Here is a 14,029-nt window from a genome sequence, read left to right on the forward strand (position 1 = left end):
GCTCTAACTCAGCTGTGGCTTTAGAGTCTGTGTGTACGAGCTCTAACTCAGCTGTAGCTTTAGAGTCTGTGTGTACGAGCTCTAACACAGCTGTAGCTTTAGAGTCTGTGTGTACAAGCTCTAACTCAGCTGTAGCTTTAGAGTCTGTGTGTACAAGCTCTAACACAGCTGTAGCTTTAGAGTCTGTGTGTACGAGCTCTAACTCAGCTGTAGCTTTAGAGTCTGTGTGTACGAGCTCTAACACAGCTGTAGCTTTAGAGTCTGTGTGTACGAGCTCTAACACAGCTGTGGCTTTAGAGTCTGTGTGTACGAGCTCTGACTCAGCTGTGGCTTTAGAGTCTGTGTGTACGAGCTCTAACTCAGCTGTAGCTTTAGAGTCTGTGTGTACGAGCTCTAACACAGCTGTAGCTTTAGAGTCTGTGTACAAGCTCTAACACAGCTGTAGCTTTAGAGTCTGTGTGTACGAGCTCTAACTCAGCTGTAGCTTTAGAGTCTGTGTGTACGAGCTCTAACTCAGCAGTGGCTTTAGAGTCTGTGTGTACGAGCTCTAACTCAGCTGTAGCTTTAGAGTCTGTGTACGAGCTCTAACACAGCTGTAGCTTTAGAGTCTGTGTGTACGAGCTCTAACACAGCTGTAGCTTTAGAGTCTGTGTGTACGAGCTCTAACACAGCTGTAGCTTTAGAGTCTGTGTGTACGAGCTCTAACACAGCTGTAGCTTTAGAGTCTGTGTGTACGAGCTCTAACACAGCTGTAGCTTTAGAGTCTGTGTGTACGAGCTCTAACACAGCTGTAGCTTTAGAGTCTGTGTGTACGAGCTCTAACACAGCTGTAGCTTTAGAGTCTGTGTGTACGAGCTCTAACACAGCTGTAGCTTTAGAGTCTGTGTCTACGAGCTCTAACTCAGCTGTAGCTTTAGAGTCTGTGTGTACGAGCTCTAACACAGCTGTAGCTTTAGAGTCTGTGTGTACGAGCTCTAACTCAGCTGTAGCTTTAGAGTCTGTGTGTACGAGCTCTAACACAGCTGTGGCTTTAGAGTCTGTGTGTACGAGCTCTAACTCAGCTGTAGCTTTAGAGTCTGTGTGTACGAGCTCTAACACAGCTGTAGCTTTAGAGTCTGTGTGTACGAGCTCTAACACAGCTGTAGCTTTAGAGTCTGTGTGTACGAGCTCTAACACAGCTGTGGCTTTAGAGTCTGTGTGTACGAGCTCTAACACAGCTGTAGCTTTAGAGTCTGTGTGTACGAGCTCTAACACAGCTGTAGCTTTAGAGTCTGTGTGTACGAGCTCTAACTCAGCTGTAGCTTTAGAGTCTGTGTGTACGAGCTCTAACTCAGCTGTAGCTTTAGAGTCTGTGTGTACGAGCTCTAACACAGCTGTGGCTTTAGAGTCTGTGTGTACGAGCTCTAACTCAGCTGTGGCTTTAGAGTCTGTGTGTACGAGCTCTAACACAGCTGTAGCTTTAGAGTCTGTGTGTACGAGCTCTAACACAGCTGTAGCTTTAGAGTCTGTGTGTACGAGCTCTAACACAGCTGTAGCTTTAGAGTCTGTGTGTACGAGCTCTAACACAGCTGTAGCTTTAGAGTCTGTGTGTACGAGCTCTAACACAGCTGTAGCTTTAGAGTCTGTGTGTACGAGCTCTAACACAGCTGTGGCTTTAGAGTCTGTGCGTACGAGCTCTAACACAGCTGTGGCTTTAGAGTCTGTGTGTACGAGCTCTAACACAGCTGTGGCTTTAGAGTCTGTGTGTACGAGCTCTAACTCAGCTGTGGCTTTAGAGTCTGTGTGTACGAGCTCTAACACAGCTGTGGCTTTAGAGTCTGTGTGTACGAGCTCTAACACAGCTGTGGCTTTAGAGTCTGTGTGTACGAGCTCTAACACAGCTGTGGCTTTAGAGTCTGTGTGTACGAGCTCTAACACAGCTGTGGCTTTAGAGTCTGTGTGTACGAGCTCTGACTCAGCTGTGGCTTTAGAGTCTGTGTGTACGAGCTCTAACTCAGCTGTAGCTTTAGAGTCTGTGTGTACGAGCTCTAACACAGCTGTAGCTTTAGAGTCTGTGTGTACGAGCTCTAACACAGCTGTAGCTTTAGAGTCTGTGTGTACAAGCTCTAACACAGCTGTAGCTTTAGAGTCTGTGTGTACGAGCTCTAACTCAGCTGTAGCTTTAGAGTCTGTGTGTACGAGCTCTAACTCAGCTGTGGCTTTAGAGTCTGTGTACGAGCTCTAACTCAGCTGTAGCTTTAGAGTCTGTGTGTACGAGCTCTAACACAGCTGTAGCTTTAGAGTCTGTGTGTACGAGCTCTAACTCAGCTGTAGCTTTAGAGTCTGTGTGTACGAGCTCTAACTCAGCTGTAGCTTTAGAGTCTGTGTGTACGAGCTCTAACTCAGCTGTAGCTTTAGAGTCTGTGTGTACGAGCTCTAACACAGCTGTAGCTTTAGAGTCTGTGTGTACGAGCTCTAACACAGCTGTAGCTTTAGAGTCTGTGTGTACGAGCTCTAACACAGCTGTGGCTTTAGAGTCTGTGTGTACGAGCTCTAACACAGCTGTAGCTTTAGAGTCTGTGTGTACGAGCTCTAACACAGCTGTAGCTTTAGAGTCTGTGTGTACGAGCTCTAACTCAGCTGTAGCTTTAGAGTCTGTGTGTACGAGCTCTAACACAGCTGTAGCTTTAGAGTCTGTGTACAAGCTCTAACACAGCTGTAGCTTTAGAGTCTGTGTGTACGAGCTCTAACTCAGCTGTAGCTTTAGAGTCTGTGTGTACGAGCTCTAACACAGCTGTAGCTTTAGAGTCTGTGTGTACGAGCTCTAACACAGCTGTAGCTTTAGAGTCTGTGTGTACGAGCTCTAACTCAGCTGTAGCTTTAGAGTCTGTGTGTACGCGCTCTAACTCAGCTGTAGCTTTAGAGTCTGTGTGTACGAGCTCTAACTCAGCTGTGGCTTTAGAGTCTGTGTGTACGAGCTCTAACACAGCTGTAGCTTTAGAGTCTGTGTGTACGCGCTCTAACTCAGCTGTGGCTTTAGAGTCTGTGTGTACGAGCTCTAACACAGCTGTAGCTTTAGAGTCTGTGTGTACGAGCTCTAACACAGCTGTAGCTTTAGAGTCTGTATACAAGCTCTAACACAGCTGTAGCTTTAGAGTCTGTGTGTACGCGCTCTAACTCAGCTGTGGCTTTAGAGTCTGTGTGTACGAGCTCTAACACAGCTGTAGCTTTAGAGTCTGTGTGTACGAGCTCTAACACAGCTGTAGCTTTAGAGTCTGTGTGTACGAGCTCTAACACAGCTGTGGCTTTAGAGTCTGTGTGTACGAGCTCTAACACAGCTGTAGCTTTAGAGTCTGTGTGTACGAGCTCTAACACAGCTGTAGCTTTAGAGTCTGTGTGTACGAGCTCTAACTCAGCTGTAGCTTTAGAGTCTGTGTGTACGAGCTCTAACTCAGCTGTAGCTTTAGAGTCTGTGTGTACGAGCTCTAACACAGCTGTAGCTTTAGAGTCTGTGTGTACGAGCTCTAACACAGCTGTAGCTTTAGAGTCTGTGTGTACGAGCTCTAACTCAGCTGTAGCTTTAGAGTCTGTGTGTACGCGCTCTAACTCAGCTGTAGCTTTAGAGTCTGTGTGTACGAGCTCTAACTCAGCTGTGGCTTTAGAGTCTGTGTGTACGAGCTCTAACACAGCTGTAGCTTTAGAGTCTGTGTGTACGCGCTCTAACTCAGCTGTGGCTTTAGAGTCTGTGTGTACGAGCTCTAACACAGCTGTAGCTTTAGAGTCTGTGTGTACGCGCTCTAACTCAGCTGTGGCTTTAGAGTCTGCCTGTCGGTTTCTGCTTTGTGTGAATTTGCCCTGTGTGCATATTTCACATTTTTGGTTGGATTTGTCATGTTTCCCTTTTATAGACATTCCTTCAACCACCTTTTCTAATTTTGCAACATCATCAAAATTGCAATGACCAAGTATTCTATGCCACGTTTGAATGTCATGACACCCATATACTTCATCAACATTTTCATCTTCTACTGTGCTAAGGTAATACAGCCTATCATACACGTCCATTTTGAATTCGGTACCATCCTTGTGGACCAGCCAGTCATTACCGTCCTGAAAGCGGACCTCAGCTCCGTTGGCCGTCGCTGCTTTAACTGAAAAGATGTCCTGTGGAAACGATGGGATGTAGAGTTTGAGAATCGTTTTCACTCGTCGTCCCTCGCTGTCCAGCAAGTAGATTTCAGCATCTCCCCTCATTTTCGCCATCCCGCTCACCTTGGATCCGTCGGCGAGCTCTTGTCAACTGTTTTGAACTTTGTGGCGTTGTTGATCATGTGTGTTGTGGCGCCGCAGTCGACCATGAGACCTTTCTTGTTTCCTCTTTGTGTAGGGCAGTCACTCATCTTGAAGAAACAAAAAGATGTAGGCTCTGCGTCCGTCTCTCCATCAACTTTCTTCACATCGAAAGTCCTCGATATTGTCCCCTTCCGCGCTGTGTTGTGTCCCATTTTCGTTCCTCTTTTCTCAACTGGTATCCGTCCGGACATGTCCTGGCCATCTGTCCCTTTTTACCGCACGTGTAACATTCAACATCAGCCAGGACCATCTTCTTTCCTCTTCCTCTTCCTCGTGACCTTGTTGCCCAGCTAGTCTTCATCACGTTGTCTCCATCAGCATTCACGAAGTTACTCTTCCCATATTTTTAAGATAAGATAAGATAAGATAAGATATTCCTTTATTGTCCCACATGGGGAAATTTCATTGGTGCAACGCAGGTAGATACAGAGGTAGATACAGAAGAACAGATCACTTATAGGAAGTCTGAAAAACACTTTCAGTAGAAGATCTCCTATAAATAAATAAAAACTCCCATAGACAAATAAATAAATAAATAAATAAATACATACCATTGCATGTGATCCCGACAGTAATTGCACATGAATTGCACATGAATTCCAACAGCAATTGCACATATGACAGAATTGCACATCAGTATTAGGTTAGGTCAGTATTGCGAGTATTTTCAGTACTCTCATAACTTCGCAGTTTCGTTTTAAACTCGCTGAACTTTACAGTGTCATTTGTCTGGGTGATGTGCACGACGAATGGCTTGTATGAATCAGGTAGCCCTTTAACTAATCACTAATGTGCTCTTCTGCTCTTCTCAATGACGTGAATATAGTCTCTGCTCGAATAATATAGTCAGTTACTTGAGGTGTAAACTCGAGGTTTGTAAATGGTAAATGGTCACATTTATATAGCGCTTTTCGAAGCTAGCTTTATATAGCGCTTTTCGAAGCTAGCTTTATATGTTGTAAAGCTAGCGCTTTACAACATATAAAGCGCTTTACAAGGAACCAGTCACCCATTCACACCCCAGATGTTCACAGACAGACTGGGGGGGTTGGGTTAAGTGTCTTGCCCAAGGACACAATGGCAGTATTCACATGAGGCAGCTGCGATCACACCGCACCAATGGATCTGACCGCTCTGACCGAGCCGCCGACCTTTGGATCAGAAGACGAGCACTCTACCACTGAGCTACTGCCGCCCCAAGCCCCTGCTTGTCCTTTCCAGCATAGTGTTCGTGGAGAATATCCGGTGCTTTTCTTCCATCTCTTTTCGCGTCTCTCATTACCAATGACAAGCTCTTGTTGTCCAGACATTGCACTAGCTCTGCATATGCCTCGCCGTTCTTCGTCTCATCTTCCGCGCGAGCATCTTCATCCTCCTCGTCCATCTCCGGGTCTTCTGAGATAACTCCTCTGAGGCCACGTAACTCCATATGCGCGAGGAACCTCGTTTCCCACAGCTCGTAACTTTTCTCTTCGCCGTCGAATAAAAGTCTGAACCACTTTTGGCCTACTTGACTGGGGCCCATAACCTGTTACGTTAGACATTCTGCAGCAGTCTATCGTTTTATAGTCACCAATGTGGTTTGGGGGAAAAAATACAGACAACCGCCGTCTCTTTGGTCTGAGGGAAATACAACACTGACCATTTATTGCGCATGCTCATTACAACAAAACAATACATTCACTGATCACGCAGGTAACACGTGGCTTTGCTCTATCTACAAGTATGCTCAACAATTTGGAGTAAAAATCCAAATGGTCCCCATTTTTCTGAATACAAACGTTAATATATTCGAGTTAGAATTAGATCAATCCATCAAAATCTTGTCATGTACAAGATTGTAAAGTTTGGTGTGCGTAGGTGCTACTTTAAGGGCTGATCTATGTCTCTGTGGGAGGAAAAGGCATTTCGAGGCAACGACCTTTGAAGTCACAATGCCCCATCTATGGATGCAAGGTGATTAAATAAAGCAATAAAACATCTTCTGGTTGGATAATTGGACAATGTTGTGGAATATTATATGTTGAGGTAGAAAACTGACAAAAAACAGAACATAAAAATATTTTTTTCTTTAAAGTAGTCAGGCTTGAGTCATGACAGAAGAAGTATGGAGTATTTTCTAGTGCAGGGCCACAGCAGGGGCAACCTTGTGGTAAAGCACTGAACTCAGATTATCGCTCACGTCAGGCCCCAAATGAACAAGCTCCATTTGAGAGACAGACAAATCCAAACATCAGTGGATTATGAGCATTCGGGAGTGTTTTGTGCCTGTACACAGAGACGTTTGTGCACAGCCTATCGGATTCAGCGGGAGCCAATACGCATCCAAATGAAAAGAACGCTAGTGCTTTCTCTAATCCGTGTCCATCCTTTTTATCTCGGGAGCCGCTGCCGTAGCATCACAATGGGACAGGGCAGTGGTGGGGCACAGCCATGAGGAACAGACTCCCGTAAATGACTCACAACACGGGGATTTTGGATGCGAGTGGGGGCAAACTGGAGCCACGAACAAACAGTGAGCGTGTGCGTAAAAGTGCGCAAAGATGCTGGCCGTGCTGCTCGTGGGGCTCTGCGTGGCCACAAGTGCACTGTTCTCTGTGGTCAGCTGCTGCCCCTCTCAATGCAGCTGCTTCTACCACAACCTCAGCGATGGATCCAAGGCCAGGTACAACACTGCACTCCTAAATTTTTATCTAACTGACTTTTACACTCTTTGTGATGATAATTCAGAAGTGCATGTCCATCCAATTTGATTGAATGCAGGATTATGTGTCAAAAGCACTTTCAGCCTCTCCGTCTATGCTTTACAATTTACTGGACTGGCTTTTTGCAGCATCGCAGCTTTAAAGTTATTAAATGTTGTTTATGTGTATTACTGAATTATCATAGTTTGTAACTGGGTACTGCTTCACATGTATTATCCTTCATTTATATCTCATTTGATTCTTCTGTTTAAACATATGCATCTTATTGTAAAATTGGCCCATGTGTTTTGTATTGTATATTGTTTTCAATTTACAGATTAGATATTAGAATGGATGAATGAGCAGTTCAGTTAATGTTCCTGACTGAAAGCTAGCGCAGATAAATGGGAGATGTGAACCATAACCTGGTGTATGTGCTGCAGGAGTGTCATCTGTAATGACCCTGACATCTCCCTGGTGCCTGTGGGTTTCCCCGTCGACACGTCCAAACTGCGCATTGAGAAGACAGCCACCCAGAGAATCCCCAGCGAGGCCTTCAGCTCCTTGTCCAGCCTGGAGTTCCTGTGGATGTCCTTCAACACTCTGTCCGCTGTGAGTGTGGACAGCTTCAGAGGTCTGCTGAGTCTGGAGGAGCTGCGTCTGGATGGGAACTCACTGAGTGCGTTTCCCTGGGAGAGTCTGCTGGACATGCCCAGCCTCCGACTGTTGGACCTGCACAACAACCAGCTCAGCTCCCTGCCTCCAGAGGCCACCATCTACATCCGCAACCTCACATACCTGGACCTGTCCAGCAACAGCCTGCTGACCCTACCCTCTGAGGTGCTCAGCACATGGCTGGCCGTGCGGCCAGCGCAGGGCCCAGAGAGCTCCAAGATGATACTGGGTAAGAGAGTTATCCTGCAGCTCATTAGGAGAACATTCATTCATAAGTCATCACATCAACAGCTGGGCAGCTCTGTTCCTAAGTGACCATCTGTATAAGTGGCTCTGGATCATACTGGTGATGATTAAAATAAATCATGTCTGCACAGTAGTATTTTACATTAGAGCGGATCAACTTAATAACCACATCACTCTCACTCGTGGACATTTCATTCTGTTTGATTACAATCAGACATAATGTCTTCTCCTGTCAGTGACATTAAGCTAAAATTTAAATGCTGATAGAAGCAGATCAATGCACATTGTTCCTCATTACACATAATGCTTATGTCTTATCTGAGGACTTAAGATACAAATATGTCTTGTAGAAAAATATTCAGTTGTAGTATTCTGGACTCGTTTTGACATTCATCCGAGAGTCATTGTCAATCTGCAAATCAAGACCGGGCACTCAGATATGATAGATATCTGAGTTCTCAGTTCCCAGTTTCTACAACGGAACACTCCTGGACAAATGAGGGATTACAGCGACAATATGAAGTCTTGTTAAATATTGTCTTCTTCCCAACTGTACATTATTATCATTTCCACGTTTTTCATGGAGAAACACCACTCTGGTCATCACCAACCTCTTCACCTTCACCTTCATCTTCATCATGATATGACATCACATCTCTGCTCTGCTTAGCTCTGGTGTGTTAGTCATGGACAGGAGTAAAGAGTTTATGAATTAAATGTTAATCTTCTTACAGGATTAGCATGCTAGCATCCCCTCTGCCATCTGCAGACTGCTCTTTCACATTGTCCGCAGCTGGACGCGCCCCCTGCTCCTCTGACCTGCTCTTTTCCTTTGCCTGCAGGTCTTCATGATAACCCATGGGTGTGTGACTGCCGGCTGTACGAGCTGGTGCAGTTTCAGAAGTCTCCTAGCCTGTCAGTAGCTTTCATCGACACGCGACTGCGCTGCTCTGCCCCGGAGAGCGTGTCAGGCGTCCTGTTCAGCGACGCTGAGCTACGCCAGTGCCAACTGCCCCGTATTCACACAGCAGTGGCCAGAGTGCGCAGCGCAGTGGGCAACAGCGTACTCCTGCGCTGTGGGACCCTTGGAGTGCCTATTCCAGATCTGACCTGGCGTAGGGCAGATGGACGACCTCTCAATGGCACTGGTTAGTCTGGGATCTGCACTTTCCTAGGGATTCTGTCATGTGTTTCCACATCTACTGCCTGAGATAAGATGCTTTATAGAACTGTTAATTAAAGAGAAAGCTGTGAGTGGATTGTAATGCCTTAAGTCTGACTGACAGCTGCTGCTGCTGCTGCTGCATGCTACAGTTATGCAACATTGATCAGTATTGACGCTGAATTGAATAATCACCCGAGACAGTTGTTTGCTCAGATCCTGGGGTCTAGAATTTTATATTAAACAAATTCAACTCGTAATGGAAATAGGTAAATTGGTAATTGCATGTTGACTGAACTCATAGACCATCATGACTGTCAGGTTTGGAGGACACATAATCATATCACATTGTCCTATTGTGTTCTTTCCACAGTCCAGCAGGAAACATCGAAGGAGGGCATCACCTGGTCCATCCTCAGTGTGCCTGCAGTGTCCTACCAGGACTCAGGAAAGTACATCTGCAAAGCCTCAAACTATGCTGGGAACGCAGAGGCAGTCATCTCGCTCTTTGTTTCCAACTCAACCAAAGCAGATGGAAGCCAGTCAAACAATGATAAAAAAAACAAGGTGAGGAAGCCTGGTTCAGTGGGCAAAGCTGCCTACCAGGAAAAACTGGTGGCCCGGTATGTGGTGCCCACCTCCACAGCACTCTCGCTGCAGGCTATGCAGTCCGGCGTTGTTCTGGGGCCAGTGCTGTCAGTGGCCAGTTACAGTGTAGCAGACCAGGCCACTCCAGCTCCTGTCACCACCTCCAACCCAGACACCCTGCTGGAGCTGGAGAGGACCAACCTGAGTAACCTTTCCGCAAACACCTCGTCACTCCAGCAAGACCCGGACAGGGTGGTCCGCGCCGTCAAAGTGGTGGGGGACACTGACAACACCATTGCTCTGAACTGGAGAGCCCCTAAGGCCAAGAACACCACAGCCTACAGTGTGCTGTATGCAGTGTTTGGAGAGAGAGACATGAGAAAGATCAATGTAGGAGCAGGTCAGACACGGGTAACCATCGATGGCCTGGTGCCCCGGACCAAGTATATTGCTTGTGTGTGCGTGAAGGGCCTCATCCCCAGAAAGGAGCAGTGTGTCATCTTTTCTACTGACGAGGCAGCCACTGCTACCAGCACACAGAGACTTATCAATGTCATAGTCATCACAGTGGCCTGTATCATCGCTGTCCCTCTCACTATCATCGTGTGCTGCGGAGCCATCAAGAGGCGCATCAAGAAATACTGGGGAAAGAAGTCGAAGGACATCCAGGACTCCTATGTGACTTTTGAGACTTTGTCACCTGGCACTAAGGCCAAAGGGCTGGAGGGAGAGTATCTAAACCGGCTTAACCCAGAGGAGTCCAACAGGCTGTTGTCAGCCCGCTCCAGTCTGGACTCTGAGGCCACGGCCAAGATCGAGGGACAGCCTAATGAGTACTTCTGCTGACATCATGCTCCAGCTCCAGCTCCACAGCCCCACCCCCACATGCATTCCCATCACCTGCCCAACCATCCCTTTAGCATGCACTATCAGCACCCACACCAGCAGCACCCACACCAGCAACACCCACACCAGCAGCACCAACACCAGCAGCACCCGCACGAGCAGCACCCACACCAGCAGCACCCACACCGGCAGCACCAACACCAGCAGCACCCACACGAGCAGCACCAACACCAGCAGCACCCACACGAGCAGCACCAACACCAGCAGCACCCACACAAGCAGCACCCAAATCATCAACACTCCAAACAGCAGAACACCATCCCACAGCCATATACGCTCCCACACCTGCAGAAGACCCACCAGCACCCACATTTCCAGCACCCGTCCTATCCCCACACACAGCGGCACCCGGAAGTCAGCCCCCCCAGCACCCACTCCCACACCCCTCAGCCCTGGGACACCCCTCCTCCTGTCCCTCCTCGCTGGATCATGCCGTCCACACCACCTCAACAGAGGACGACCTTCTATCAGAGAGCGTTTGCACGCTGCACCATCATGGAGATATCAGTGTAGAGTACACCTCTAATCACCAGCTCTACACGTATTTTGAACCACATTACATATGTTTGTCCTTCTTACTACCAAACAACATAGCAGGAATTTAAGTTCACTATTCCATCTTGTCATACAAAATAAAATGCTGTACAATACAGGGTAACGGTTGTGCTTTTTTACTGTTATCCATACTAGTTTTTTGCATTCATTTATGATTATGACCTTTCAAAAATATTTTGCATTGAATACTTAATTTTGTATCTCAGTGATTCTTGAAAGTCATGACAGGACATGTCAAAATAGTGCAGATTATTATAAAAACATACTATTATAAAATCCTAATCTGCATAGTTTTTAAATCAAATCCAAAGGAACTCTGTATATTAGAGATCTATTTTGAAAATATTTTGAAAGTTTTTCAAAAACGTTTATGCAAATGTTTGGACCAAAGGTCTATGTATTTTTGTGTCCTCCATCCGGGTCCAGAGAGTTCACCTGCTCAACAGAAACTCTAAAAATCTATAATCCCTTTTTTTATTGCTCAAAAGATCTGACCTGGAACTTGAGCTTGTGACATTGCTAGCGTATCTCCATGGAGATAGTTGAGTTTAATGTCATACTGTGGAACACTTCAGGCAAAGCAATAACGTTTATTTCCTTGGAGATGAGTAGGTGGTGGACCCTCCATCAGAAAAGTTACATAGTGTACGTCTTAATATTCCAAATAATTCCTACGGTAAACTTCAAATATCAAGAATGCACGAAAAACAAAAACATGAATTCTGTTTTGTCACGACTCTCAAGAAAACACTATTGTTTGTTTGAGTAGATGAGCTATGTCAGCGTGACTTTTAAAGTAAAACAGTATAGGTAGGATCTGCATCTGGTATGGATTTTCTTTGCGTGGCCAGTGCCCCCTGCCTCCTGATGTGTGAAGGGAACTTGAAGGGCAGAACTTGTGTATTTTGTACATAGCTCCATGAGTGTGTGCCTCTGTATATATGTGTCATACTGTCTGAGGAGTTATACACACAGGCATGGTCACGCGGCTGTGAGGACAAAGCTGGAGCTGGAGACAGAAGGACAATATGACATTGTAAATACAGCTGAAATGTTTATTCCAAATACATTTTATGTTTGCCCCTAACATGTCTTCTCAATGTATAAATATGTATTCTGTAAATACACCAAGTTATAAAGTTTTCTATTAAAATACGGATAATACCCCAATTCATTTATTCTAACCCTCTGGATTTAATGTTTTTCACAAATTCCCATCAAGTATGTTTCTCTTTTTTTTCCCAAGTTTTGTTTTGTTTTTTCTTTTTGTCAGATTTTTGGGCCCCGCAGGCTTTATTACACAGGACAGATTAGAGAGAAATAGGGGATGAGAGAGTAGGGAGGACATGCAGTAAATTACCGGCAATGAATATATAGCAATGAATAATAAGAATAAAATATAATCCAATCAATGTATCTACAATGATGAAATATCAGATATAATAGTATAATATATACAGAATGACCTGATGTGGCTCTGCGAGAAAAGACACCAGGCGACTCTACTGGCCTACCATAGCTTCAGTGTCCCATATTCACCCAGCTTCCTGTTTCTGTTTGTTGTTGAGATGATTCAATGTTTCATTTGCTTGTTTTTTAAGAGCCAGACTCAGACAGATGACATCCCAATGCGTCTTGGGTTGGCCTCCCATGCCACGACTGTTTCCCAAATACCTCAAACGTCTCTCTCCCATTTCATGCCACTGTTTTCGTGTTAAATTAAGAAAGACAAATCTTAAAACAGAACCAAATTAGTGCATGAACACAAGAAATACTACTTTTTTGCACATCAACCCTTGTCCAATGTGTGCTCCGATTTCCAGTCAAACTATAGCTCATCATTTGGGTTACTGGAGGGTCTTGTCTGGTTATGTAACCCTAGAGTTTTGTGGGTCAGACCAACAGTCGGACAGTGTCGTGTTAATCATGATCTGTGGAAGAATTAGTGCCACTTGTTTGGTACACGGCACGTCAAGGATTAAGAGTAATAGGCTTCTCCTGTCCGCCACCCTGACATGTCCTGAGCTTGAATGTAGCCCTAAACTCTGGGCTTTTGGCTGGACTATGGACATATTTTATTATTTATTCGTGATAGTTCTGGTTCAGATCCGGAAGTGTGTGGCGTTCTCCCAGTGTCTGCGTGGTTGCAGTTGTGTAGATGATCGTCATGTAAGGTAAGGCTGTTCCAGTAATCTCTGAGTATTTTTAAATCTCTCACTGTGTCACTGGGAGATGGAGAATAAACAAGTCTACAGTAGAGTACAGTACAGGAGTTTATAAGTGGGTAAAGCTAACATTCTGTGTAGTTATGATGCATTGATAGTGTAATTTTACCAACAAAGGCAATGAAACTATTGAAGCTAGAACTGAAGCATGAACTGAAGTTGGAGCCACAAATAAACAAGGATAACAACAGCTGTAAAGCTTCTGTTGATTCTGAATGATAATGCATGTGTTTGAGAGACATTTTAACAAACAAATTATAATTAATTTTATTCAAATTCTGTCCGTCTGAAAATGTAGGTCAAGTCCTAATGTGTCACTAAACTTGTAAAACCACAAAATAGCTTAATTTAGGAATACCTTTTCGACGGTATCAGATTGGACTTGCAAGGACAGTAAGAATCTAGAATTTCCCATACATGCACCGCTCCTTCCTGCTCAAAGTGTAATAATCCTAACATTGTCTTGCTCTAGGTCTCTCACTTGCATGGAGGATAATTTGTTCAAGAGCATCCCAGATGAACTGCCAGAGAACCTGACTAAAGTGCGCATAGAGAAATCCCACTTCACTGAGATCCCACGAGGAGCCTTCTCCAGGAGCACAGCGTTAGAAAACCTGTGGCTCAACTTTAATGACATCGCTCTGATCAACTCCAGA

General features: G+C 45.3%; 1 protein-coding gene across 1 annotated transcript; it reads left to right on the top strand.

Moving 5' to 3' along the window:
• Positions 1-6,550: 6,550 nt before the first annotated feature.
• Positions 6,551-11,038, top strand: LOC140375568 (leucine-rich repeat, immunoglobulin-like domain and transmembrane domain-containing protein 1). Its single transcript, XM_072461864.1, has 4 exons — positions 6,551-6,997; positions 7,460-7,920; positions 8,780-9,085; positions 9,473-11,038. The coding sequence occupies exons 1-4, from the start codon at positions 6,876-6,878 to the stop codon at positions 10,531-10,533; spliced, it is 1,950 nt and encodes a 649-aa protein (XP_072317965.1). The 5' UTR covers positions 6,551-6,875; the 3' UTR covers positions 10,534-11,038.
• The last annotated feature ends 2,991 nt before the right edge of the window (positions 11,039-14,029 follow it).

The sequence above is a fragment of the Eucyclogobius newberryi genome, unplaced genomic scaffold, assembly GCF_026437365.1.
Source record: "Eucyclogobius newberryi isolate DKJ021-1_F unplaced genomic scaffold, fEucNew1.0.hap1 SCAF_327, whole genome shotgun sequence".
Taxonomy (NCBI): domain Eukaryota; kingdom Metazoa; phylum Chordata; class Actinopteri; order Gobiiformes; family Gobiidae; genus Eucyclogobius; species Eucyclogobius newberryi.

What these genes read in the sequence shown, in the direction of transcription:
- LOC140375568 (XM_072461864.1), top strand. Translation starts at nt 6,876, where the DNA reads ATGCTGGCCGTGCTGCTCGTGGGGCTCTGCGTGGCCACAAGTGCACTG. An exon ending in AGCGATGGATCCAAGGCCAG is followed by an intron (nt 6,998 to 7,459) that starts GTACAACACTGC and finishes TATGTGCTGCAG; the next exon opens with GAGTGTCATCTGTAATGACC. An exon ending in ACGACCTCTCAATGGCACTG is followed by an intron (nt 9,086 to 9,472) that starts GTTAGTCTGGGA and finishes TTCTTTCCACAG; the next exon opens with TCCAGCAGGAAACATCGAAG.